The sequence below is a fragment of the Ilyonectria robusta genome, assembly GCF_021365365.1.
Source record: "Ilyonectria robusta strain PMI_751 chromosome Unknown BGZ61scaffold_11, whole genome shotgun sequence".
Taxonomy (NCBI): Eukaryota; Fungi; Ascomycota; class Sordariomycetes; order Hypocreales; family Nectriaceae; genus Ilyonectria; species Ilyonectria robusta.
In genome coordinates this window covers 1-27,048 of record NW_025764445.1, presented here as the reverse complement: position 1 = coordinate 27,048, position 27,048 = coordinate 1, and the positions used below count along the sequence as shown (strand labels likewise).

At 52.5% G+C, this 27,048-nt stretch overlaps 9 protein-coding genes across 9 annotated transcripts; 5 read left to right on the top strand and 4 right to left on the bottom strand.

Moving 5' to 3' along the window:
• Nucleotides 1-5,745, top strand: BGZ61DRAFT_452678 (uncharacterized protein). Its single transcript, XM_046245984.1, has 8 exons — nucleotides 1-761; nucleotides 822-3,355; nucleotides 3,402-3,691; nucleotides 3,741-4,083; nucleotides 4,135-4,523; nucleotides 4,576-4,682; nucleotides 4,735-5,117; nucleotides 5,181-5,745. Exons 1-8 carry the CDS (start codon nucleotides 326-328, stop codon nucleotides 5,508-5,510), a joined length of 4,812 nt encoding a protein of 1,603 aa, XP_046103462.1. The 5' UTR covers nucleotides 1-325; the 3' UTR covers nucleotides 5,511-5,745.
• Nucleotides 5,746-6,174: 429 nt separating this feature from the next.
• On the top strand, nucleotides 6,175-9,250 carry BGZ61DRAFT_353574 (SacI homology domain-containing protein; the record flags this gene model as incomplete). Its single annotated transcript, XM_046240536.1, has 3 exons — nucleotides 6,175-7,129; nucleotides 7,182-7,282; nucleotides 7,376-9,250. The coding sequence occupies 3 exons, from the start codon at nucleotides 6,175-6,177 to the stop codon at nucleotides 9,248-9,250; spliced, it is 2,931 nt and encodes a 976-aa protein (XP_046103461.1).
• Nucleotides 9,251-9,332: 82 nt separating this feature from the next.
• BGZ61DRAFT_478408 (uncharacterized protein) lies at nucleotides 9,333-11,146 on the bottom strand (the record flags this gene model as incomplete). The annotated part of the gene is made up of 7 exons (XM_046249010.1): nucleotides 9,333-9,401; nucleotides 9,496-9,672; nucleotides 9,733-10,182; nucleotides 10,240-10,567; nucleotides 10,611-10,643; nucleotides 10,694-10,758; nucleotides 11,051-11,146. 7 exons carry the CDS (start codon nucleotides 11,144-11,146, stop codon nucleotides 9,333-9,335), a joined length of 1,218 nt encoding a protein of 405 aa, XP_046103460.1.
• A 286-nt stretch (nucleotides 11,147-11,432) lies between these two features.
• On the bottom strand, nucleotides 11,433-13,817 carry BGZ61DRAFT_452669 (uncharacterized protein). The gene is made up of 3 exons (XM_046245983.1): nucleotides 12,536-13,817; nucleotides 11,923-12,477; nucleotides 11,433-11,865 (listed from the first exon to the last, which is right to left on the bottom strand). The coding sequence occupies exons 1-3, from the start codon at nucleotides 13,434-13,436 to the stop codon at nucleotides 11,603-11,605; spliced, it is 1,719 nt and encodes a 572-aa protein (XP_046103459.1). The 5' UTR covers nucleotides 13,437-13,817; the 3' UTR covers nucleotides 11,433-11,602.
• A 1,720-nt stretch (nucleotides 13,818-15,537) lies between these two features.
• BGZ61DRAFT_532875 (uncharacterized protein) lies at nucleotides 15,538-15,854 on the top strand (the record flags this gene model as incomplete). Its single annotated transcript, XM_046253926.1, has 2 exons — nucleotides 15,538-15,652; nucleotides 15,712-15,854. 2 exons carry the CDS (start codon nucleotides 15,538-15,540, stop codon nucleotides 15,852-15,854), a joined length of 258 nt encoding a protein of 85 aa, XP_046103458.1.
• A 125-nt stretch (nucleotides 15,855-15,979) lies between these two features.
• Nucleotides 15,980-18,564, bottom strand: BGZ61DRAFT_353326 (uncharacterized protein; the record flags this gene model as incomplete). Its single annotated transcript, XM_046240508.1, has 3 exons — nucleotides 15,980-18,217; nucleotides 18,274-18,444; nucleotides 18,505-18,564. The coding sequence occupies 3 exons, from the start codon at nucleotides 18,562-18,564 to the stop codon at nucleotides 15,980-15,982; spliced, it is 2,469 nt and encodes an 822-aa protein (XP_046103457.1).
• Nucleotides 18,565-18,952: 388 nt separating this feature from the next.
• BGZ61DRAFT_452662 (vacuolar ATP synthase subunit D) lies at nucleotides 18,953-20,310 on the top strand. The gene is made up of 6 exons (XM_046245982.1): nucleotides 18,953-19,110; nucleotides 19,169-19,281; nucleotides 19,342-19,352; nucleotides 19,416-19,790; nucleotides 19,845-19,951; nucleotides 20,004-20,310. The coding sequence occupies exons 1-6, from the start codon at nucleotides 19,096-19,098 to the stop codon at nucleotides 20,157-20,159; spliced, it is 777 nt and encodes a 258-aa protein (XP_046103456.1). The 5' UTR covers nucleotides 18,953-19,095; the 3' UTR covers nucleotides 20,160-20,310.
• On the bottom strand, nucleotides 20,311-21,281 carry BGZ61DRAFT_452660 (uncharacterized protein). The gene is made up of 3 exons (XM_046245981.1): nucleotides 21,173-21,281; nucleotides 20,801-21,114; nucleotides 20,311-20,741 (listed from the first exon to the last, which is right to left on the bottom strand). Exons 1-3 carry the CDS (start codon nucleotides 21,196-21,198, stop codon nucleotides 20,350-20,352), a joined length of 732 nt encoding a protein of 243 aa, XP_046103455.1. The 5' UTR covers nucleotides 21,199-21,281; the 3' UTR covers nucleotides 20,311-20,349.
• A 1,962-nt stretch (nucleotides 21,282-23,243) lies between these two features.
• BGZ61DRAFT_452657 (uncharacterized protein) lies at nucleotides 23,244-27,048 on the top strand (the record flags this gene model as incomplete). The annotated part of the gene is made up of 3 exons (XM_046245980.1): nucleotides 23,244-24,294; nucleotides 24,345-24,644; nucleotides 24,695-27,048. Coding segments are annotated over exons 1-3 (3,700 nt in total), but the record flags the coding sequence as incomplete, so codon positions are not given.

The following is a 27,048-nucleotide window of genomic DNA, read 5'->3' as shown; positions in this document are numbered from 1 at the left end:
CACGCAGCCAATTAGGGCGCGGCTGGGACGACACCTTCGAGAAAGACCCAAGCTTCCTGTGATAGCTACCTCAACCACTGGCAGCACCCCAAGTCCGTTACCAGCAGCTGACTTTGGCATCGGCCGACTGGACACAGTATTCAGGTCGTCTGGACGTATCTGTCCCCTTGCCATCCATCATTAATAGCCAGGCTGGTCCATTACGGCCTCCGCTCAGACCTCACCTCTCCTCGCGCAACCTCCTCCGATTCCGAGCCCAGGCGAGTCGCACGGCCGCTTGACACCGACATCTGTCCTTGAGCGCTGCACGCCGCATCCGCAGACCATGAGTCGCGATGCGCAGCCCCCCACAACCATGGAGAGCCCTCAGTCTTCCGGGCTCTCGACCTTCGAGAACCGCACTATTCCCCCGAGGATGCAGTACCGAAGCCGCCCCGTCTCCGTCGCCGTCGACCCCGTCTCGCTGGTGATCTCTGAGTGCATCTCCATCACCTCCGTCATCCAGAAACATGCCCGCTCCCCACACTCGTCCGTCTCGGCCATTCTTGGAGGCAGCCCGAATCCTGTCCACCTGGGACCTCCCAGCCCAGCTCTGGGTGGGAGGAGCAAGAGCCCCTCCGGCAGCATCAGCGGCGACAGCGCCAAAGACATTGGCCTGGCCAACCGCTGGGGGCTTCGCGGCCAGAAGGGGAAGAGCATGCAGGACAACCCTATGATTACAGGCTTTGGGAAGCTGAGGCATGAGCTCGCTGGTGTCAAAGGTGCGCATCCCTGGCAGTGTTCCGCAAATGCCCTATGGTAAAGCTAACCTGTGTGTATAGACATCCGGTCCTTCGATGCCCCGTCAATCCTTGCGCCTTTCCTCCACGTTATTCAGGCCAAAGGCACCGCCGCTCCGATTACGATCCTCGCCTTGGGCGCCCTGAGAAAATTCTTGGCCTACGGTTTCATCTGCCCCGAGTCGCCTCGCTTTGCCTTGGCCATGCAGTCTCTTTCCGCTGCCGTCACACATTGTCAGTTCGATATTAGCGACTCGGGGCAGGTGGAGGTTGTGCTTCTCATGATTCTAAACCTGATGGAGGACATGATGTCAGGCCCTGGAGGAGACATCCTCAGCGATGAGAGTGTTTGCGACATGATGGGCCGTGGTCTTGCCATCTGCTCCCAACCTCGCTTCTCCCCTGTCCTACGCAGAACCGCCGAGGCCTCCATGGTCCGAATGTGCCAGATTATATTCGAAGATGTCAAGCACCTCGAGTTCGAAGCTGGTGATGATGCTGAAGCTCTAGATCAGCAAGTGGACGAGGATCTTGATAGTGTCAAAATGGATGCCACGCCCGCTGATACCGACACTCTATCCGCCGAGCCCAAAGCCCTCGATGTCGTTAAGGCGGAGGTGTCAGACTCGGAGCGAACTAGCAGAGACACCGCGGCCGATACGGAGGCGGGAGGAGTCACGGTCAGCGATCCGAGCGAAGAGACGGAGTCTCTAGACCTGAGGCCTTACTCCCTCCCTTCTGTACGGGAGCTCTTTCGGGTTCTCGTTAACTTTTTGGATCCTCAAGATCGCCACCATACCGATACTATGAGAGTCATGGCTCTGCGGATAATCCACGTTGCACTCGAGGTCTCTGGACCATTCATCGCTCGACACCCTGCTCTTGCTGTCATCGCAGAGGACCGACTTTGCAGCTACCTTTTCCAGCTTGTCAGGTCTGATAACATGGCCATCCTTCAGGAATCACTCATTGTTGCTGGGACTCTGCTGGCAACATGCCGAGGTGTCCTCAAGCTGCAGCAAGAGCTGTTTCTGTCTTACTTGGTAGCGTGTCTGCACCCCAAAGTGGAGATTCCCCGAGAGCCTGGAATCGAGCCCGCCTTGTATGCTGGCATCCCTCAGACGCCTAAGCTTGTGAAGCCTCCTCAATCCTCACAGCCGGGTAGTGGACGGGCGACTCCAGTCCAAGTCAAGGACCGCCAAAAGCTGGGCCTTGAAGGTGGTGCTAGGAAGCCCGATGCCCGCCAGGCCATGGTAGAGAGTATTGGCGTACTGTCCAGGATGCCAACATTCATGGCTGAGCTCTTTGTGAATTATGACTGCGACCCGGACCGAGCCGATTTGTGTGAGGACATGATTGGACTGTTGTCGAGGAATGCTCTGCCCGACTCGGCAACCTGGAGCACAACGAGTGTCCCCCCCCTGTGTCTCGATGCCTTGTTACGGTACATTCAGTTCATCGCTGAGAGACTTCACGAAGAACCTGTGCGTGATGGCTATCCTAGCCCCGACGCTCTCAAGGAGCAAAGACGCCGAAAGAAAATTATCACCAAGGGAGCGAACATGTTCAATGAGAAGCCCAAGGCCGGCCTGGGCTACCTAGAAGCGCAGGGTATTATCGAAAATGCCGCTGATCCTGTTGCTGTTGCCAAGTTCCTTAAGGGAACCTCCCGTGTGTCCAAAAAGGTCCTGGGTGATTTTCTTTCCAAAAGGGGCAATGAGGAGATCTTGAAGGCATTTATGGACGTTTTCGAATTCTCCGGGAAGCGCGTTGACGAGGCTCTGAGATTGCTACTCGAGTCCTTCAGATTACCTGGCGAGTCGCCTCTGATTTCCACCATTGTAGAGCGTTTCGCGGAAAAATACTCCAGTGATGAATCCGTCGAAGAAGTTGCCAACAATGATGCTGTTTATGTTCTGACATACGCAATCATCTTGCTAAACACGGATCAGCACAATCCGAACATGAACGCCTCGAAGCGGATGACTTTCGAAGATTTCTCCAGAAACCTTCGAGGCGTGAACAATGGCCAGAACTTTACACCAGAGTATCTGCAAACCATTTTCGATTCGATCAAGTCTAACGAGATTATCTTGCCTGACGAACACGACAATAAGCATGCCTTTGACTATGCTTGGAGAGAGCTTCTCCTCAAATCCGAGTCTGCGGGTAACCTGATTCTCTGCGACACCAACATTTATGATGCCGACATGTTTGCCACTACCTGGAAACCCATCATCTCAACTTTGTCATATGTCTTCATGTCCGCTACCGATGACGCAGTCTTTGCTAGAATTGTCACTGGCTTTGACGAATGCGCACGCATCGCCACCAAGTATCAGAACACCGAAGCACTTGACCAGATCGTCTTCTGCCTCAGTCACATGTCCACTCTAGCCACGGAGTCGTCCTTCAATACGTCCTTAAATACTGAGGTTCAGGCCGGTGAGGGTAGTGTCATGGTGAGCGAACTTGCTGTGAAGCTGGGTAGGGACTTCCGCGCCCAACTTGCAACACTGGTACTCTTCCGCGTCGTCACCGGCAGTGAAAGCTTGTTGCATGACAGTTGGAAATATGTAAGTTCGTGTCTTCTCCATCTTCGTACGGCACTAATTCTCTCAGATCATCCGCATATGGCTCAACCTCTTTACCAACTCACTGATCTCCTCCTTTTCCCCAAGCACCATCCCCTCTCTACCCGTCCCAGCCATCCCGCTTCAGACCCCATCCCAAGTTATCGATCGTGTCTCCCGGACATCGGAAACTGGGTTCTTCTCTGCCTTCACGTCGTATATCTCGAGCTATGCTGCCGATGACCCTCCTGAGCCATCTGACGAAGAGCTTGAGAGTACTCTGTGCACTATCGATTGCGTAAACTCGTGCAAGATGACGGATGTTTTCGAAAACATTGCGTGAGTCAAACTCCTTCATTTTAAATTCCAATCTCTGACGATACCGCAGCAAGCTTGATGCGGCGACTGCCACAATTGTGGTACAAACGCTGATCGACCAGCTTCCTGAAGATAACAACACGACGGTAATCACCGTCAAGCAAGAGAACATGCCTGCATCTCCTACAAGCAGCCAACTCCCATCGGAAGGACTGCCGAAGTACGACCCCAGTGTGACCTATATCCTAGAGTTCTGTACTCTGCTCGCGACGAGAGACGCCGCAGCTATCGAAAGTATGGGCAAGGTGGTGTTTGATACCCTGCAGGGTGTTCTCCGTGATTCCAGCCAGTATCATGCCATCACCATCTCAAGAGCAACTTTCTACGCTCTGAAACTCTTGAAAACCAGCTATGTATGATTTTCCAGGAACTTGAGCTACCAGCATGCTAATACAACCGAGAAGGAACACGATTTCGTCAATGTGCCATTTCTCCTCCACACAATCTCGAGTCTCCCCCAAGATGCGCTGGGTAAAACCTCGGATCTTACTCTGGCAGGCCTAGCGATCTGTATCGATGAACCTGGCCCGTTGAGACGGGAGATTATGACGTCTCCAGACTTCTGGGCAATCCTCCGAACTTTGGCTGGAAGGCCTGAGTCGGCCGCATTGGTGTTTGGAATCCTCGAGAGGGGAATCACTGGTGACCCTCAGGCTATCTTGGCTGATAACTATGAGGCAGCCATCTCACTTCTGAATGACTTTGCCACTGCTGCAAACCCCAAACAGCCTACCTTGCAGAGGTCGGGTTCTCAGCAACAGAGGACGCCCCAGAAGAAGCAAGAAGGAAAACGGTAAATTCACTGCAGCCGCCAGCTTAGGATTATGTGAGCTAATTAGTGCCAGTCATTCCGAGGTCGTTACAAGAGGATCTAAGGCTGTAGATATTCTGTACAGTCTTACGGCTCGGATCCCCCATCTCATGCAACAGTCTCAACTTGAGAGCAGTGAAGGTTTGCATGTTTCTCATCGACGTGATTGCAATAGCTAAAGTATCGCTTCCAGCCTGGTCAGCCTATTGGCTACCCATCTTCCAAGCGTTGACGAACCAATGCGCGAACCCCTGCCGGGAGGTGCGACAACTCGCCTTCTCAGCCCTGCAGCGATCTCTACTCTCGCCGGAACTCACTTGCAGTGATCCCAAGGAGTGGACCGCCATCTTTGGCAAGGTTCTGTTTCCTTTGATTCTGCGACTGCTCAAGCCCGAGGTATTTTCGTCGGACCGGGATGGAATGAGTGAGATGAGGGTCCAGTCCGCATCACTCCTGTGCAAAGTATTCCTGCAATACCTCGTGCTTCTATCTGAGTGGGATGGAATGTTGGACCTTTGGGTCAAGATTGTTGATATTATGGATCGTCTCATGAATAGCGGTCAAGGCGACAGCTTGGTAAGTCAATATGCGCGACAACCCTTGTTCCATAATTCAAGTAACTAACGGGACTCATTGCAGGAGGAAGCAGTCCGCGAGAACTTGAAAAACGTTGTCTTGTTTATGGCTAGCAGTGGATACCTAGTATCGCCGAAGAAAGATGGGTCCAAGGAGAAGCTGTGGTCAGAGACTTGGAAGCGAATTGACCGTTTCCTGCCAGATTTACGGAGCGACCTTGCATTAGAGGAGCCCCTGACCGAGGAGGAGAAGATCGCAAAGACGCACAGGCAGAGCGAATCCGAGCGCAAGGATGCTACACAAGTGAATGCGAAAGAGGAATCGACAGAGAAGCAGAAAGAAGCAGAAGAGGAAGAAGAAGAGGACGACGACGACGAAGAAGAAGAAGACTAAGAAGAAAATGAGGAAGAAGAGAGTGGAAGGGAGAAAGATGAAGTGAAGAAGGAGGCAAAGGAGGCCGAGATGATGGCATAGAGCGAATAGAAAGAGCACCAGATGCGCCTGGATGATGCGAATGATGGCATCGGCAGTATCTAGCCCTGAGACATTGTCGTCTACTATCAGATTAGAGAGAGAGAGACGTCAGTCGACTGTACAAATGAAATAATATAGATCATGTCGGTATAAAGGTGACTGGCCCTGGCTTAGTTTGGCGTGCACGTCGTGATCCATTATTAGATTGACCTGGAGGATTGAACCCTCGTTCTAGCAAATGGCTTACATAAGGTAGGTAGTTGGTCAAGGTACTGGGGTCTCTCTTAGCAGCTGCTTGGTTGGCGGGGCGGGTCTCTGTAGCGACGTCATCTGAATGCGGGCCAGTTGAGGTACGTACTGGGTGCATGTGATATACCTGGAGCTCCATGTGATAAGTTACCTGGAGCTCACTCTCACAAAGTATCTTGACAAGGCCAACCCAGAGCCAACCTCCCTCCTCCTTCACCACACGAGCTTCGCCCGCTGTCCACGAATCTCGTGCAAATCCTGTATGTTCCAGAGCTTCCGGTAACAGTCGCGCAGCCCGCCCTTGGCGGCAGGATATGCGTCATCATTCTCCAGCATGTCTGAGTTTGGTGTCCCAGACTCGCTCAGCCCAGCGCCCTCCGTTATCATCCCGACCACACCAGACCCGAACGGCGACGCGCCAGTCTTTCCTCTGCTACAAAACAATGGAGCTGCGAGCCCGCTGTCGTCAGATGCTGCGGGAGGCGCGAACCGCGCCGGCGAAGACGACAATGACGACGAGCCCGCCGTAGCCAAGCCCTTTGTCCGCACCACCAGCCCAGATCCCTCCGCCCGCACCGTCGAAGATACCTTTGACGACGATCGCGTGCCCGATCGCCTCATCTACAAGATGCACAAGTTCAGCCTCTACGAAACGGCTAGTCGGTATTACATTGTCGGTGTGGATGTAAGCGAGAAGCGGTACCGCATTCTCAAGATCGACCGGACCACCGAGGGCGCCGAGCTGAACATGACGGATGACAAAATTGTGTACAGCCTCAAAGAGATGAACCGGTTGTTGGACACTATCGACGACGGCAACCGCGGGACCGGTGGCATCAAGCTACGCTGCACCACCTGGGGCCTGCTTGGCTTCATCAAGTTCACCGGGCCCTACTACATGCTCCTCATCACCAAGAAGAGCACCGTTGCCATGGTTGGGGGGCACTATATTTATCAAATCGAGGGCACTGAGTTGGTTCCCTTGACCCCGGGAAAGTTCAAGCCTGACTCACGCAACACCGAGGAACAGCGCTTCCTCGGTATCCTCAATAACCTCGATCTGACTAGGTCTTTTTACTACAGCTACTCGTACGACGTCACCCGTACCCTGCAGCATAACGTCATCCGCGAGCGAGAAGCCCTCGCTCAGGGCATTCTGCCGCCCTCAGATGACGACTTCAACTCAATGTTTGTGTGGAACAATTACCTCCTAGAGCCGGCCGTAACGGCCCTCCGAGACCCCTACGATTGGTGTCGCCCTATTATCCATGGATATATTGACCAGGCCGGTGAGTTGTGCCGCAGTGCCACAGTGCAGACGAGGCTACTAACAGGAAACAGCTCTATCTATATATGGACGTACCGCTCACATCACGGTTATTGCGAGACGCTCTCGGTTCTTTGCCGGTGCCCGGTTTTTGAAGCGAGGAGCTAATGACCTGGTATGTCCCCTCTTCTTGTTTCTACACGGCGGTTCTATTATAGAAGACGCTGGCAGGGGGGGTGTTTAATCAAATGGTGCTAACTATCTTCAGGGCTATGTTGCCAATGATGTAGAAACGGAGCAAATCGTCGCTGAGTCCCTGACTACCTCGTTCCATGCTCCTGGTCCTCAACTTTTCTGTAGCCCCCAGTATACCTCCTATGTCCAACACCGAGGCAGCATTCCGCTTTACTGGACTCAAGATAACACTGGCGTTACCCCAAAGCCTCCGATCGAGCTCAACTTGGTCGATCCATTCTACGGGGTTGCAGCGCTGCATTTTGATAACCTGTTTGAGCGCTATGGCGCTCCACTCTACGTGGTCAACCTAATCAAGGCCAAAGAACGACAGCCCAGAGAGTCAAAGCTCTTAGGGGAGTATACGCATGCCATCAACTACCTGAATCAGTTTCTCCCCGCAGACAAGAAAATCATCCACAAGGCATGGGACATGAGTCGAGCTTCCAAGGTCCGCGGTGGCGACGTCATCGGCAACCTTGAGCTGATCGCCGAGTCAGTCCTCAACACGACCGGCTTCTTCCAGAACGGCGATGGCATCACGAGCTCCATGACGGCACAGAACGGGGTGGCCCGCACAAATTGCATCGACTGTCTGGATCGCACCAACGCGGCTCAGTTCGCCATCGGGAAGCGGGCGTTGGGCCACCAGCTGCACGCCCTCGGTATCCTCGAAAATACATCGGTTGAGTATGACACAGATGCCGTCAATCTCTTTACTCACATGTGGCACGACCATGGTGACACTATTGCGGTCCAGTACGGCGGCTCCCAGCTCGTCAACACTATGGAGACGTATCGCAAGATCAACCAGTGGACCAGTCACTCCCGTGACATGATTGAGAGCTTCAAGCGCTACTATAATAACTCCTTCCTGGACAGCCAGCGACAGGAAGCCTATAACCTGTTCCTGGGCAACTACATATTCACTCAGGGGCAGCCCATGCTTTGGGATCTGGCCACGGACTACTATCTGCACCACTCTAACCCCAGGAACTGGTCCGCCAAGACGAGGCGCAACTACATCAATTGGTACACACCGTCACACTTGAATGAGAGAAAGGTTCCCCCGTACGTCCCTGGCCGGGACATTGCGCGCTTTCACCCCATTGAATTCTTTGACGACTACTGGCTTGAGTACTACCGGCCTGCTACGCTATCGTCCTTCCCCAAAATGTTTGCGTACAAGATGAACTCCACAATCAAGTACATCCCCCTCAAGTCAACTCAAGACGGCCGGTATGACCTCAGTCCGTTTCGTGTTCGCACAGAAGGTGACGTGGTTCCTAGTGACAGGAAGAGACCAAAGAAGGAGACGATCAACGGCGTGGCGTCGGGTTCGTCTCGGTCAGCCTTGGTAGCAGACGATGCCCCCTCAATGGCTTCCAACACAACTCCGACGAAAGGCATGTCGCTGCGCTGGCTACAGCCAGTTCAGACAAAGAGAATGGCCGGCGACGATGCGTCCAGGTTGGAGTCGGCGCAAGCATTGCAAGGCGGCGAGGGCGCCCCCAAGACAAAGCCTACTGCCCTAGAAAAGTCCAATGCCGCACAGTGGACCTTTACCAAGGCGGTTCATGACTCTCTGAACCCCTCTGTCAAGGATCAGGAGGCAGACGATTATGAACGGTACATCAAACATCCTCAGAATCTTCCACTGGTGGTCTCTAGCGACACCCCCGTAGACATCGATTCTTCGGAGTATCAAGAATACATCAACGGCGGCTGGCAGGACGAAGGTCTCATCGTCAAGGGCACTGAAGAGGAAATCGACGTATATGCGGAGTTGCTCAAGGTGGGAGAGAATCCGCTGACAGTAACTGAAGAGGACGGGCCGAAGAAAAGATACAAGGCCTATAGGAAATGGCTGCGCGGAAAGTCGTTCTTCAAGCAGCAACCTCTCGATTGATGATGGACGCGCATCGCGACTCGTCGTTTGTGTCAATAAGCGTTTGCTCGAGTTTGACTCGACAAGTTTGGAAAGAGTTTAGTCAGTCGCGGTTCTTTTTCCAGAACCTCCGCCAATCCCTCCGGCGTTTTGGAGTGGCTTTGGGTCCAGACTGACTGCAACATTTCGGATGTTTGCATCAGCTCTTGAGATATGGCGTTCACGTCATTCGTGCCTGGTGTTGAACCCGTACCATCTTCACACACGTTGAGCCAGCAAAGAGACATTGCGCGGATGATCTGCTCCAGGTTTTCGCCCTCCTTGATTCTCGGCCAGCAACTAGTGATTATTGCACCCAAAGCCCTAGTAGCAGCGAGGATAGCAGGAGGAAATGCTGTCGCGAAGGGGTCTTCCATGACTGATGATATGACCGCGAGAATATTCTAGCCATCCGTTTTTAGCGACACTAGAGGGCGTCATGTTTGGAAAGAGACAGGTTTTACCTTTAGATGCTTGATTGAATAGATACCAAGACATTTGACGATTGACGCCATACTGTCCATTAGAATTTGGACGATGCGTGCATATTGAGAGGCATGGGAGTACGCTGCAATAACACCCTCTCTCAAGGCTTTGTCCAAGAGCCGTCGACGATTGAGACTTTGGGGAGATTGGTGAGTCTCTGCCAGTCTGATCAGAACATCATAGGCTGGCACAAGAAGTTTTGCGGATTCTTCCTCGGGTGTGAGACTGGGGAGATAGAGAAGAGCGGGAAATGCAACGTCTTCGAAAATGAGACCAATGCCTGTCGTATGAAGTACTTGAGTTGGACATTTCCCCACAAAGACGGCCAAAGTCTCCAGGGCCCTGGATTTCACATCGGTCAACTCGTCTTCTGCAAGAGTCAGCAAGACTGGGGTGAAGAGATGCCAGTGGTCTTGCATCAGGTTCGACTTTTTGAGTAGTAAATGTCAGCAACTGTTTTAGGCGAGATAGGGCTGGAGACCGACCTCGGAGGCATCGACAGCCCAGCGCAGGGTTGACACAGCCCACGGAGCATGGCCCTTCCATGATGAGGCTGCAGGGGGCTGCCGGCCTCTTTCGGCAGTTTCCTGGTAGTGAGCTGGCCTCCCGGACGCAGTAACTCTTGATGATGACTTTGCAAAGAGCGGCTTGAGAAATGTTTGCAGGATAGGGCCGACAATGAATTCTGTCTTTCCAACGTTCGATAATTGTGTCTGGAGCAGTCCTGACGCAACGCCAGCCGCCTTTACCGTAGTCCATGAGTCGCGAGGATCAGTGAAAGCGACCACTTTGAGCAGCGTCGAGTCGTCCAGACTGTAGGACCATGTCAAAGACAAGAGGTGTAAGCACGCAATACCTGCCTCCGCCACTAACGCTACCGTCTCTGGTTCTACAGATACATGTTAGAATTTGGAACAACTTGACACTACGTGATCCTACCTAGGCTGGTGTTTGGTGATAGGAGGCTCTCGCTCACAGCCTTGGTCAGATTCGACGCTTGGTCGCTGTCCCAAACAATAAATTTTGGCTGGGAAATATGAAAAACAACTTCAAGTGCAGCGTCATGAAGGTCCTAAAATGACAGAATTTTAGTACACTTGAATGTTGGCACAAGAGAGCTTGAGGGCTGAGGATGGCCATAGGCCCTGCCAAAGCAGCCTCCTGCGTACCGCGTTCGCAATTGAGCCCGGTATCCGGGAAGCCATATCGTCAAGAGAATGTTGCTCTATACGCTCTGTACTTGGACGCGTATGATTAGTTTCGGTTTCATGCGTCATTCTTTTGCTAGCGACGTACCGGTGGCGAGTGACTGGACCCTTCTGAGATTGGCCGCACCCAGCAGTGATTCCAACATGATGCCGCTGTCGTGGGGCATTCTTCGCAACTAGGCATGAAGACGGAATCCCCAGAAAGAATATCTAGGGTTAAAGAATAAAAGGTGTCAAGGCTATGCTTCGCTTTGATGTGTGTCTCGAGGGAAACCAGGTTTGGTGACTGGTGGGTAGGTAGGCAGGCATGCAGAGACGAATTATTAGGACGTCTCGCGCATTTACCCACACATACTGTGTATATAACACTGTATCTGCACTGTGCCCTCTGAGCCGGGACAAACACAATCACTCAACAAGCATCTCACCCCACGACTTTTCAATGAGCACACGACATGGAAGCATAATGCTTTCCTAATTTGTACCTCTCAATTCACTCGCTTACACTGGTATAACGTATATTTTAAAGTGAATGATCGCTCAGGCAGCAGACGACCTACTCCTACACTGAGCACACCTGGTTGCGAGATGATAACATAGAATTTGACCATTTTAATGGTATCAAAATCCTCAGAGTTGATCAAGGCAAAGGTATCCCCAACTCTTCCCGCCGCTGCCTCACTTCTTCAATCGCGCCCGCCGGATCATTCTCCTCGGGGTGGCGCAGCTGCCATGCGACACATACGTCAAGCGCCTTGCCAGTCCATATACCTGGCTTTGTTCCCAGCGCCTTTGCCAGCTGCCGTCCGTCAAGTAGGCGCTTTAGCGAAGGAGCCTCAAGCACATCTAGCTTGGCAAGGTGGTCCAGGAAATCTTTCCACCCGGCAAGGAACTCTGTCTGCCCTAAGAGAGCTGTTAGTTGCATCGCCACAGTCGGGTGTCAAAATAACAACCACTCACCCTTTGCGTCTTCCGATGACCATTGCTGAAGAACTTCCATAACTTCGACCAAGATGGCGTTCAGGACCTGAAGTCTCCAGGAACCCACTTGTGCATCCCATCTCCGGATAGCCATGCCAAATCTATCTCGCTCGTTAATAAAGGCCTCTCGACTGCATACAGCCTTTTTCAGAGACAAGATCTCGCTGCGGTTGCGGTAAGAGGCGGTGATTATATCGGTCAGTTTGTTAGGGGCCTTAAAGCCTTCTCGAGCGGCTACTGCGACAGGTGGCGGAGCATTTGCCTTTCTCTTGGGGTTTGGCGGATGATCCACAGTCATCCAGGGAGAAACAGCGGCCAGGTTCCAAGAGCAGTAGAAGCCATCTTCGTTGTGGATCAGCAGATGACCAATAGAATCCGGCGTTTTGTCCTGAATCAGTTTGTCCAGGCACTCGTACGCGACATGCCACTTGGAGATATCTGGTGACGCCGTGGTCTCCTTGGTTGGGTCGGAAAACACAGCATAGTACAAGCCGAGTTCATCAATGAGCTGAAGCGACTCGCGAGGGTGGGCACCTGATCATGCATCAGTCTACCTAATAGTCGGTTAGATATGTGAGCGTAGATAACCTACCTTTAAGCATCTTTTCCAACTCTGTTCCCACCCGCTCCCGGCTGATTTTGGCACGCAGAGCTTCGAGGACTCTCGGGTCGGCCATAAACTGACGCGTTACGGGGTCAATCGTGAACTGGAGACGGCTGGCGAAGCGGACCAGGCGCAAAACCCTCAGCGGGTCGTCCATGAACGTCTGGAAAGGGTCGAGCGGGGTTCTCATAATCTTTGCGGCCATATCCTGGAGACCTCCAGTGAGGTCCTCAACCTGGTCGGTGTGCAGATTGTAAAAGAGGGCATTAACGGTGGCATCGCGGCGGAAAGCGTCTTGCTGGGCGGTTCCGAATTCCATCTGCGGGTTGCGGCTATCCTCAGTGTACGTCTCCCTGCGAAGATTGACAAAATCCAGATCAAGACCAAAAATTTTAACCATAGCAGTCTCGAGATGCTTGGACTTGTCTGGGTTGCGAGCGACGTTGTGCAGGCTACCAATGTCATCAGGCCCGATACTGTGCTTTGTGACGGCCTCGGGCTTTTCACAGTAGTCACACATGTGCTCGGCAAACGGGACGCCAGTCATAGCGTTGATGGCGACGTCGATGTCGTGGCTTTCAGTGTTGAGCAGCTTGTCACGGACCCAGCCGCCAGCCCAGCGCAGCACGATGGGCTCGGGAGCATGGCCGGCCTCGTCAATGGATTTGGCCACGTCGAGAAGCAGGCGTCGAAGTTGCTGCTCGCGAGGATTTAGCTGAACCGAAGCAGTCGCCATAGTTGATGAGATAGGCGGGCACTGGGCTCTGTTTGGCCGCTTGGATGGGGCTGAAGCTGAGGAGGCTAAGGAGGACTGCAGAGGTTTATCTCTGAGGAAAGTGTCGAGCTTCCTTTTCATGACCAGACCCGGGCGACCCAGGCGCAAGAGCATGAAATGAGAGATTTGGACAGAGTTTTGTGGTGGTCACCAGTTCTTGATGACAGAATGGTTGAGTTGGTTCCAGCCGTGTGATTGCTCACGGTAAGGTTTCTGAGTCCTGAATGCGTTTCGTCGAGTCCATTTCAAGTCGGTGGTGCTGGTGAAAATAAAGGCTCAGCAAGCATACATCCCCCTTGAATAAGTGGAAGTCTCAAACGCCTCAAAATCCCAAGTTGGAGATGACTCAAATGGGGAAACCCCTTGTTGAAGACGTTATGTGTTGCCGCGATGTGCCTCGTCAGCTAGGTAGGTAGGTCAGTATTTCGCAGCTACCCTACGCAGGCAGGTATGATTGATTGGTTGATGGATGAAGTCAGTGAAGTCAGTTGAGGTAGGAGCACAGTGTGAGTCAGACCTAGATTCCTGCTTGTCACAAGCTGTGTGTGGCCAGTGATAGGCGGGAGAATCGCGGAAATTATGGGGCCATTCCGACCATGCTTGAACGTGGGTGTTGCCTACACACGGTGTAACTGATGGTAAATCTCAAAGGGAAAAATAAGGCTGAGTATAATAATGTCTAGTACATTTACATAGGTAGGTATTTACGGTATGTATTTGTCTTGGGGCCGCTCGGCACCTAATTGACTGGGCGTCTCCCGAACACCCCTCTGCTACAGAAAGGCGCGGGTCTGGTTTCGTCCGGTTCCCTACCTGGGCACCTTCGGTGTGCATTTCCTCAAGGGTATAAACAAGAATATGCCAACATGCCTACGAGATAATCAAGCATATGCAAGAATGGCCCCTGGGACAACAGTATTAGGTGGTGACCCCTTCCCCCCCCCAAGGTAGGATCGCTAATCACATCCAATGCCAACCACGCCACATGGCACAACCCCTTCACCTTCAACCTCTCATCAGTATTTAGCCCCATATCTCTTTGACGTTTGCCATCAAGACATCTCTTCCCCTCGGCCGGCCTCCCTTCTTTAACGCCCCGCATTGCGACGGCGGCAGTGTCTTTTGACCTATCGAATTGCTTGACTCCGTAGGGTCCAATCATCCGCTACCATCTTGAACGCTTGGGTTGTACGCTGAGGTAGGCTTGTAGCTTAGTAGCCAGCCGTATCGCACTTGTGTCAGCGTGCTTCGGCCATGGCCGTCGTTGTCACTCCCCTGTGGCGGGCAGTGCCAAGGCAGATGAAGAACCTCCGGGGTCAAACTCCCAGGTCATTTTTGTTGATGGTTGCCATCCTTCTCACCCGTCGTCCAACCATCCATCAATCCATCTCACCATTCGCCGCCATCGTCGTATCCTTCAAATCGGGGCCACGTCGAGACCACAGACCCTCCATAGATTCCCCATCTCTTATCTCTCACAGCCCGGGTCGCATAAGAAGCCATTATCAAACCTCTTCGATCAAGCACGCTCTGGTCTCACACACCATCTTCGACCATCCTGTATACCACCAAACACCGCCAAGGAGGGTGATTCCTTTCTTCCCCGGGCGGGGGTACAGCATGTTGTTCACCATCTCTCAACGGGACGGCACCCAAGGTAGATAAATATCACCACGCACGCCTGGAGAAAGGGGGCGCAGGCAGCTTTGTCGGCGGCCGATAGATAGCTCTAGCATCTACCGGTACATGACCTACCTAGGTAAGCATGACCTGCCGATTCGCCTCTAGGCAGAGGATGGTTAGTAACCTGCCGCCATCCGCCATTGGAGGTGTGCTACATCCGCATCGTGACCATCACAATGACGTCAATCGCCTCGACGATCGAGGCTCAGTGCCACCTCGTCGCTGGCGAGGCCTGTGATACCACCTCATCAGCCAACGACTAAGTCTTATCCGCTAGCAGAGGTGCTTGCCTCTATACCAACCTAAGGCATCGGGCGACTTTCAAGCTTTGCGGGGTAAACCTTGAATGCCACTATTCTAATCCGTTTCTGCAAGCCATGCATATATAACTTCCCAATACCAAGCTCTCACTGCTCTTTGCGAGCGTGTCCACAAACAGCTCTTTTGTGTAATCCAGAAGGGACTCGGTCTTCACTTATATAATTACACTCAAGTCCGTACAGTTCGCATCCACCACTCCTCATCTCTAGACATGGAACAGTCCGTCAACCAACAGCAGGGTGTGGCGGACACTACTCCCGTCGCCATGAACGAGTCTCCCGTTACGCAGACCTCCAAACAGGACCGAAGGATGAGCGACGAGTGGGGTTAGTAACCGCCTCTACACACGTCCGAAAACTTCACAGGATACTGATCTGAAATATAGATGCCGCGAAGGTGCCCCCAAGTCGTTTCCAGAAGCGCAAGGGCTCCATCTATGCCACGCAGAGCTCTCGGGATGGCCATATTGACAAAAATTACCATGAGAAGTACCACGCTAAGATCGCCGAGATGAATGGAGGGAAATGAGGGATGCGTGTAACACGGCCGTTGGAGACGATTAAGTCGTGGAATAATGATTTTGAAAAGAAAAAGAACCTGTACTATTGAAACCTATCCGCCTACCCAACCGACCGCCATTGGTGTGCGCAGCATTAATCATCAAGACCGTCAATATCAATCGCATCTGGGTTCGACGTGACGACGGCCGTTGGCACTGAGGGATCCCCTTTGGGTCCAGTACTCGCCGCGACGAAACCCTGAGGTGCCCGTGACTGTCTCTCCAGTGCTGCCATGGCATCAGAGACCTCGGCATCGTCCGCACCAGGCCGACGTTGGCTGCGGGCCAAAGCCTGGGATGCAATGAAGTTGACGTCTGTGTTGTATTGTGCTTGGACGCTTCGCTTGATCCGTAGCATTTCCTTGAAGGTATCTTCATTGCCATGTTGGACTTCAAATTGCTCCCACTTTGTCCAAAACTCAGGGTTCGTCCGGGGGTCGCAGAATTGCGAGGCATGTCCATAGATAGCACGCGCACGGTCGATCTCACCCAACCTCTTCTCCATGTCTGCAAACTTAAGGCACATATCCTTAGCCTCGCTATCCGGAAGAGCTGCAATCGCCCTCTCATAAATTGGTCGGGTTGACGGTAGACCAAAGTTAGATGCCGACTTGGTGATATACAAGTTGAACATGTCAGCTCGGTCTTCGTCCGCGACAGCTCTCGTTGCTCGCTCATATATCCTCATTGCATGCCGGGCCAAGCCGCGTTCCTCTTCCAGGTTACCATACATGAGATATATGGTCTTGGCGAACTTGGGCGGGCAATCCTCGACAGCTTGTTCGAAAAGATCGCGCAATCGCTCGATCCCAATCTTGCGGTCAACGGCCTTGGTAAGGTATAAGTTCCACAACTCGAAGGCTACTGGGTAGCTGAAGAGGTCCAGGCCGCGTTCGTAAATCTTAAACGACTCCTCGTAGTATTTGTGCTCCTCCAGAAGGTTCGCATAGTTGACAACGGTTTGGGGAGTCGCGATACGCAGCTCAAATATGCGCTCATAGACCTTCTTAGTCTCTTCCAGTGTCGAGACACTCTCTACGAGGTCAACATAGAAGCTCCACAGCTTCCAGCTCTTGTGGACTCTCTGTTGAGGCGTGAGCGTCTCATCAAAGTAGTCGACAGTGGATCGCTTGGGGGCTTGGACGGCCTTCGCCATGATTCGCACAGCATCGTCGAAGTTCTCATTGCGCAGCTCCATTTCCGCCCACTCAATCCACATGTCTGCCAATTCCGCAACAGACTTGAAGGGAACCTTAACAGCCTTTTCCATGATGATTCGGGCGTCCCGCAGATCACCCCCATGTTCATAAAACTTTGCGTAACTGGCCCAGAGCTGGTGGAACGCGCCAACGGCGCGTTTCGGTTGGATAGCCGCAATCGCATCGGTATACGTTTGGGCCACCTCCCGCTTATTCTCACCCCAGAGGGCCACTCTCTTTTCCCACTCCGGAACGCTGTTTGGATTCTGTCGCAAAAGAACATCGTTAAGAAGAAAGGGTCGTCGATCCATGAGTTGTTCGAATCGCATCATCCGTATGTCCAACTCGAAATCAGCCTCCTCATCTTCCACTCCTTTTTCGGCTCGAGCAGAGGCAACCTCCATGAGGGCGCCAATAATTGACTCTTCAAACTCCGTGTAAGACTCAAATATGAGGGTAAAGTCGCGGACAGTCATGACTGTGGTAATACCCTCCTCGAAAACGTCTCTTGCACGCTCGAAACTGCCTCGTCGGATCCAGTAGGTTGCAAGACCAGCCCAAAGCTTGCCTCTTTGATCGGCGAACCGGGCAATTCCGCTTCTGATAATGCGCTCTGCATCGATTCCCGTCTCGTAGCCTGTTTCGATCTCAGCGGCATGCTCAACTAGCATGTCCACCATCTCGCTCCATAATTCGAAGTGACCCTTTCCATGCTTGCTGACAAAGCGGGTATTGTTGAGGATATCAATGAACTTCACTGCCGCTTCTGTATAAAGACCAGTCTGAACAAGAAGTTCAATGAAGTCCTCGGCATCCTCAGGATGGACTTGCATATATCGCCTCCAAATCTTCACGGCAGTCTCGCCGGCGGCAGAATTGGCGAAGGGTCGGTACACGGACCAGATGCGGTTGTGTTGAGTGATCGGAAGGGCTCTCAGGGCGCGATCGAAGGTTCGGCGGGTGAGGGTGACTAGTGGCTGCTGAGTGAGAAACTTGAGGTACATTTCCCATATCCGGGGCATTTTATTGAGGAGGATCAGAGCTCGCTCGAAGAGGGCATTGACCTTGCGGTACTCGGCCGCGAAGATGGTGGGGTTCAACTTGGCTACATGCTTCACTCGGAATACGAGATACTACACCAGTCATTAGCGATAGCCTTGGAGTCAGGATAAGCCAGGGCGAAACAAACCAGTTTCCACAGCTTATAGGATCGAGGTAGCTGGACACAAGCCCGCTCCATGACGAATGCCTGTTCGACCGCAGTGCCATGTCGCATCTTAAAGTCGATATATGCCAGCCAGGGCTTGACGCTGCCAGGATCCCGGAGAATGTCTTGTTCGTAAACGGAGTCTTCGTTGGACTGGACACGAAGACGTTAGCGGCTATTTGTACAGTGAACACACGCTATCACAGAACGCACAACAAGATGAAGTTGAGGCTGCCTGCGCAGCCCGTTGAGGGCTAGGGCGATGGGCGCCATTGTGATCGTGATGGTTGGGTTGTAGGCGAGTTCAGCATTGGCCTCCAACGAGGGAGCGGCGGCACAGGATCAAGGTCAGGCGGAATTGCGCATCGTCGTGAGCTGGGTCAGACGCGAATAGGCGCCGCTCGGTTCCACGGGCGTCGCTGTTGCCGTTCACCGTCGTTGGCTTGATCTTGGGGTTTGTCACTACTGTTCGTGGCCGTCGCTGCCGCTGTTGGGGTTGTCGGGTGCACGCGGTGGCAGTCGAGTAAGAAGTTTCGGGTGTTTTATTTTTCCATCCAATTTGTTTCGCGCTGGACGGCAACCGAGATGGCCCAAAGGCCCAGAGCTCCACTGCGCTGGGCTGGGCGCAACAGGGAGCGCCCGCCCCCTTACAGTGATATTGATTACATAGCTACGAGGGACCTATCTTAGCGCCTTGGCTGTGTGACGACACAGCGTTGTCTCGAAGCTCTCCCAATTCCTCCCTCATCCGCTTGATAACCGGGACGAGCTACACTCTGGTCAACGAGTGATTCAACTGTCAACATGTCGGGCGCCGCAGTACTGTCACTTCCCGTCCCTCGACTATGCGCGAGAGAGGAGCTGACCTTGAGCACAGGACCGCGAAGCCGTCTTCCCCACCCGGCAGTCGCTGGGCCTCATGAAGGCGAAGCTCAAGGGAGCTGAGACCGGGCACAACTTGCTAAAGAGGAAGAGCGAGGCGTTGACCAAGTATGCATCCTCAAAATTCTGTGTCTGACTCTGAGAAACTAATCCGTCCTCTCTGCGCAGACGATTCAGAGGTCTGTTTCCATGCGACGAACGGTACCAAGACGCGCCTCCTTGCTAACAGTGCCTCGCAACAGAGATTACCAGGCGAATCGACGAAGCCAAGCGCAAGATGGGTCGTGTGATGCAGATTGCTGCTTTCTCACTCGCCGAAGTTACCTATGCTGTGGGCGGCGACATTGGATACCAAGTCCAGGAGTCCGCCAAATCCGCTCGATTCCGAATCCGCACCAAGCAGGACAATGTTTCGGGTGTTCTTCTCCCGGCGTTTGAGAGCTACCTCACCGAAGGCAACAACGATTTTGGGCTGACGGGTCTGGGCAAGGGAGGCCAGCAAGTTCAGCGATGCAGGGAGACTTACGCGCGGGCTGTGGAAGCTCTGGTTGAGCTGGCAAGTTTGCAGACTGCTTTTGTGATTCTCGATGAGGTTATCAAAGTTGTGAACCGACGAGGTGAGTTATCCAGCCTGAGCCCTTTCATAATGTAGATACTGAAATTGTGGAAAGTCAATGCTATCGAGCACGTCATCATCCCACGAACAGAAAACACGATCAAGTATATCAACTCAGAGCTTGACGAGCTGGATCGTGAGGAGTTTTACCGACTGAAGAAGGCGAGTCTAGAGCATGTTTATCGCTCCATACCCTCAGGCTAACTGTTCCTAGGTTGCAAACAAAAAACAGCGCGATACTGCAGCCGCAGATGCGGAGATGAAGGCCAAGCGAGAAGCGCGGGCGGCTCAAGGCGTGAAGCCTCAGAGTGAAGATTCTGGGCCATCAGACATTCTCGCTGCTGAGGACGAGGAGGATGTTATCTTTTGAGGATGCCCCAGATCAGAACCTAGGAGTAGAAGGACAAAGCGACTGAATGGACGCAGATGGGTAGAACATGAATCCACCCAGCACTTCATGTCCCACGCCAACAGGTGTGGGAGGGACAGGGTCAATAGGAGGAAAGGAGTAAGCATGATTAAGCTGTCTTTTCGTATTCACTTTTATAAACTCATGGTCATTATTGCCGTTGGTAGGTGACCTTGATAGGCTTGTCGCCCAAACTCATTCCAGCAGTATTCTCCTTCGCCGTGATAGCGCCTTGCTCTGCTTCGTACTCCACAAAGGCAATACCTCGTCGTCCCGGCACCAATCTAATCTCCTTAAACCCTTCAAAGCGGCCGAATACACCAGACAGTGCTTCGATGTCGTAATCGTCCGGAAGATTCTGGACAAACAGGATCTTGTTGGGTGGCAGGTACTCGTCGGGGACAACGGCCGAGGTCGCGGCACTGGTTGACTTCAAACCTGAAGGTCTGGCAGCCTTGGCCGGTCTGATGTCTGATGCGGCACCCGGGCCTCTCTTGTTGAGCTGCCTCTGTTCCTCGGCTGCCTCGAGGGCCTTCCGCTTGTCTAGAAGGGTAGCTAGTCAGTAACAGTTACAAGCGCTGGGGATTGTTACCATTGCCTACCTTTCTCCGCCTGTCTGTGTCGCTTGTGGGTCTCAAACTCCTCTTCGCCAACATTCATCGCCACGGTCTTGTCGCTCTTGGTGCGCGCCAGTGCCAACCTCATGGGCTTGTCAAAGAGCTCGAATCCCTGGACTTCGTCAATGGCTTTCAGCGCACTGTCCGCATCCTCAAAGACGACAAAAGCTTGACCCTTAGCCTTGAGGTTCTTCTTGGCAACAATATCGACAACATTGCCAAACTCGGAAAAGATGGTTCGCAAGGCCTCGGTAACCGTCTCGATCTTGACGCGTTCTTCGAGGTTCTGGACGTAGACACTATAGGCATGTCAGCCAATAATCTTCACACAGCGTGTCGGTGTGCAATGACACGCACGTGGAGATGGGTGGTGCGGAAGCCATCTTGATGAAGGTGTTCAGCGTGCAGCAGACAGTGACCTCTGTTGGATGGTGCTTGGGTGGTGGAAGAAGAGGCGACGAGCCAGTCACGGAAAGCACTTTGCCCCATTAGCCTCAAGACCCACTCGAGCGGACCATGCATCCATCTCCTGCATTCGCGCCCTCGGGATTGATGGATACCTCATGCGTTTAAACACATTAATTTATTTAATACATATAGCTCCAAACAAACAAACAAACAAACCATATCATCAGAACGCCAAAAGACAGTACGAAATAACAACCAAATCATCAGGAGATCATTTGTCTAGTACACTTCGAGGCACATCAGATTGGGCACGAGCTACCCTGTAGCTCCCATGACCCAGACATACCTGGTATTTAGTCATGCAACTCAACGCCCATCAGACATTGATCCTGTCAACTTGCACATTCTCACCCAGGGCCGTTCCCACTCTTACCAATCTTGCACCCCAGGCCAGGTAGGTAGGTTGGCATTTCTCAAAGTTCGGCGGTTTAGCTGGTGACATCATGGGAACTTTTCGGTTTCCTAGTTCAGATCGCAATCGGAGAGTAAAAATTTGGACATCCCGCATCATAATCCATTCATCGCCGACGCAAATCTCCGGGAGAGGGAGCCCAAGTCTGGGTCTAAGACAACTAAGTCTGGGTCTAAGACAACTAAGTCCGGAGCCTACGGACAAGGGATTTTCGGATGAGGGTGATGGGCACCAGGAACGCGGTAAATGCATCGGCAAGTGGATGAATCTGCATTGGTCAGTTATCAATATCAGCCAACGGCCAACCAGCACCAATACCGACGGCATAACGTGCTGGGTCATCTTGCAGTGTCACTACCTCACTCTTTCCCTGTCGATTGAATATTCTTTGAGTAAAAGACAAGGGTGAACTCCGACTTCCTTGGTACAGAGGTGTACTGTTTTTACGATTCGCCCTGGAGATATTTTCCTCGTATATATCCGACAAATCTCGCTGGATCGGCATCCAGGAGCTCTCTGCTATCTCCGGCTCTGCTTGAATTGTCGATCATATCTACTTTGGTCACCAGGGAGCCATGGAATCACGCGCGTTGCTTCAACAGGGTGAGCGCCGGCATGGATCATCGCGTTATATCCCATTCCCAATGCAAGTAAAAAGAGCATCGCAAACGTGGACCCGATACCACGCCGAGGGCCGGCGCTTCTCTGGCGAAGCTGGGCCGTTCCCATTCCAAAGCCGGTTGTGGAGTCTGACGTCCCGTAATTGGGTTGGTGGGGCCACGTTCCGCCGTCTCCCCGGGACGACGAAACCCAGGAACCTGGTGCTTGTTGTGGCTGACCCATTATCTGGGAGACATGGAGCCCTCAGAAGCGTTGCTTTTACTTCCAGTTTGCTCGCCAACAGTGCCGAAGAGCTAATGCTACAGTCTACTATGCCTCTTAAATTCTATGCAACATAGTGCCGCCTATCGTTCCTGGAGCTCGATTTTGGAACTTGAGAGTCTTGCCTTCAGCATCAAAATCGACATTTTCCCATTTGAAACTGGTCTCTTTGGAGCCAGGGAGGTGGGTCAACGGGACGGGGTGAGGCTTGAGGTTAACAAACAGGCGAAATCGACTCGCTGGTCTCGGAAGCTCGAGTCGCAGATCGTGGACTTCATCCAAGACATGTCCTGATTGCCATTACTTTTTGCGTCATGTCGTCAATGCAGAATATTATGAGATTGGGGACACGAGTAAGCCTTATGCTTCAGACACTATCGTAGGAATCGTGATCGGCGTCAGTGGGCAAGTGAGAGGACGATCTTGAAGCTCTGTGAAGAGTTCCCACTTCCCGTTCCCTCTAATGGTTATTGAAGACGTCACAAGCCTAGCACAAAAAGTCTCCTTATCAAAGACTGGCATGTGTTGTGCTTAAGTGACCCGCAGTATCTCGCTCGCCGATCGATTCCATCCTCCATAAGGCCTCGCAATATCGGCCCACAGGAACTAGGTGAAGAGTATATATCGTCAGGCATATTCCCTTTCCAGTGCTACTATCCATTATCAGCTACATGTTCACCGGCTACTCTTCAATTACGCACAGCAATCAACCCGTGCCAAACGAACAAAATACAATATCACCAGTCAAGATGAATCAAGAGCCACCTATCCAGGGTATCTCACCCCTCTTGCTCCAGCTTTACGACCTATCGCCGTCACAAATACTGGGAAGTCAACAATTCCAATTGCTTCATAAGCCTGGCTTGGACAAATCCCATATTTTGGCTTCCATTCCAGGAACCTCGAAATCCTCTCACCGGCCACTACACCTGCTGTACCTTCTACTGACAGAGATTCCTGGTCGATGGCCAACCTTCGACCTCATCAAGTGCCATACCCGGCTCTTCAAACTGCTTCCAGAAGATTCCAAGGCACGTCGCAATGTTGAGTGGGCTTGGCTCATCGATGCTACGACGAAACTAGTTAAGCAGTCATGTGGCTCGTTTTCTCAATTTATTGGCTGTGATGAGAGGCCTGCCCTGCGAGCTACGACTGCGGAGGATTACATCACACACCGTGGGTTGCATGACTTTGTAACCAACTTTAAGTTGCCAGTCAGCCCTAGTCGAACGAAGCCAGTCGTCGGCATCGCACTTCCGAATGGTCCCCTCTTGGCGGCAACTTGTGTAGCAGTCACCAGCTACTATGTGGCAGCGCCTATTAATCAAGCGGCGGGTCCAGAACAGTTCCAAGCAGACATTATCCAAGCTGGCGCAGATTTTATTCTCACTACGGACGATGACTATAAAAAGCTGCAGCTTGGAGAGGCGTGGGTTTCAGAGCGAAACATCCAAGTCTTTATTGTGGACTGGACAGGCGGCGACAACGTCAGCGTCCAGACCCTAGCTGGAGGAACCCTCGAAGGCTCCAATGTCACGACAGAGCCCAATCGGGGCGATGATATTGGGATGATTCTGTTCACGAGTGGCACGTCCGGTACAAAAAAGGTGGTCCCATTAACCACACACTCAATCATAGCTGGCATTGTGTTTGTCAAGGAATCCTGGGGCCTGACGTCAAGTGATATCTGTCTCAATATGATGCCTCTGTATCATATGTAAGTTGAATAAACTTGATACCCGGTTTCAAAATTCTAACTGCATGCAGAGGCGGCCTCGTGAGAAACATATTTGCACCGATTTTCTCCGGCGGCTCAACCATTTGTTGCTCTGCCTTTGACCCAAGCCTTTTCTGGGATGCTGTCCAAGACATTAAACCAACGTGGTACTATGCCTCGCCATCGATGCACTCAGTCATCTTGAGTGAGGCTACTAGACGTCCCGAAGCGTTGAAAAATAGCCGTATCAGGTTAGCATGCAATGCTGCTGGCGGTCTCCTGCCGTCCCTCGCATGCCAACTACGAGATACATTTGACTGCGTTGTTCTCCCCAGCTATGGAATGACAGAGTAAGAGATGTGAGATAGCTCTTTTCTTCGTCAGCTGACTTTTGAACCAGGTGTATGCCGATTTCTACCCCACCTCTGGATTACCAGCTCGATCGAGAGGGGACATCCGGCATCAGCACGGGACCAGAGCTTGCTATCCTAGACGGCTCAGAGGCAATGGCATCGTCTGGGCAAGTCGGAAGAATATGCGTACGCAGTGAACCCGTATTCCCAGGATATCTTAAGCCGGATGGCACCTTTGACAAATCTCCATTTAATGAGGATGGCTGGTTCGATACTGGTGACCTCGGATATATGGACGATGATGGATATCTCTATATAACTGGGCGCAGCAAGGAGGTTATCAACCGTGGAGGAGAACTCATCTCTCCTTTCGAAGTTGAGAATGCCATCATCTCAGCGTCCATGTCGGCTGATTCCCCAATCAGCGGGCGGATCAGCCAAGCTCTAGCCTTCTCAGCTTCCCACGACATCTTGCAGGAAGTTGTAGCAGTGGCTTTAGTATCACCAGTCAACAAGCCGCGCGTAGACCTCAAGACCCTTCACAGCGCTTTGCGTTCGTCTTTGCAGCAAGCGAAGTGGCCTGTCTTGATAACCTATATGGACGATCTCCCCAAGAAGAACAACAAGGTTCTGCGCATCAGACTCGGGAAAAGGCTCGGGATTCCAGATTTGACAGATGGGACACCGTATCTGGGCCGGCATTGGGAGGCATCATGCCCTCCTCCTGATACGCCCCTCTCTGTCTCAATCGGGTGTTCTCTATGCCCAGTCGACTACAACTACCTGGCTTCGAAAATACAGAACTCGGTCCCAGTTAGCATTCAAGTTTACTGTCGACAGGACCCCAGAGACGGCACAGTCGAAGCCTTTCTAGCACCAGGAAGCGTTATTGAGAAGGCTATGGAGCTCACTGCTATTGGAAACCTGCGGTTCCAGCTCGGACGGTCAATTGATAATTTCATGGTGCCCGGCCAGATTCACCTCATGCCTGACCCGTTTCCGCGAGATACATCAGGAAATATTATGGAGAACCGGCTCCAGGAAGAACTTGACAAACTCTTATCTGCATCTCTCGAGAAGTTGGGGATCTCCACTCAGGGATTGGTGAAGAAGGCTTTCGCAGACACACTGTCGCGTCCCCCCAACGACATCCCAGAAGATGTAGACTTCTTCAGTCTTGGTGGTGACTCGCTACGCGCCGGGCGGCTCATGTCTGCTTTGCGTGCTCAATTCAACGTCCACCTACCGATCGGCTTAGTTTTCAACGATGGCACTGTGGCAGCAGTGGCATCTCACATTGAGAATATGACCAAGACGCAGCCGTTTGATGACGCTGAATCCGATGTCGTTGGATGCACCAATACACACAGCTCAACTAACCCCTGCCTTATGTTGGTGCAGTTGATTCCACTGGCCATCGTCTACCCACTGAGACGGGCATTCCAATGGACTGTTTTTATGGTGGTGCTCGCATACAGCCAACTCCTGCCGACAAACGATTCTATTCCCGGCAGGTTGCTCAACCTGATAGTCTCCATCACGATTTCCCGAATTGCCGTCCGTTGTCTTGCCCCCCTTGTTGGAATCCTTTGCAAGTGGCTCATCATCGGCCGGTATCGTCGCGGTCTGTACCCCATGTGGGGTCTCTATCACACGCGGTGGTGGATGGTCCAAAAGATCACGAGTATTTGTGGCAAAGGCATGTTCAATTCGAACGATGCAACGCAGCGCTTGTATTGCCGCTTGATGGGAGCCAAGATTGGCAAGAATGTAAGTCTTGGTGCAGCAGCACTCGGGGAATGGGACCTACTGGATATCGGCGATGATGTTGTCCTCGACAGATGTATATGCCGACCATTTGCAGGAGAGGGTAACACGACGATGTATCTGGATAAGATTGCGATTGGGGAAAACTGCTCTATTGGAGCGGCTTCCATTATTGCACCGGGAACGACCATGGCACCTAACACTTGCATCGGCCTCAACTCATCTAGCTGGGAGACGGACGATGCGGATGAGGCGTACCGAGATCTCTCGCCGAGCAAGATTGCAAAGCCCCATTGGCCTCTGGTGTGTCTGCTCACCTTGCCACTGCGCGTTATTGCCGGGTTTCTATCGCTTGTCCCCTGGATGTGTGGTCTCCTCGGCATGGTGATAGACAGGCCGTCCGTCAACCACACCCCGATCCGTGACATTGTCAACTGGTTCACAGAAGCAGAGCGAGTAGGTTACCACTACCTTGCACTCGTCTTAAAATGTCTTATAAGCCCGTTTGTCTTGTTTGGCTTCACACTACTGGTCAAGGCCATACTCGACGCTACTTTTGGAGAACTGGGCCCCGGGCCAGCGCATGGCCAAGGTGCTATTGCCACCTGGAGGGCGAGCCTCATCAAGACACTCT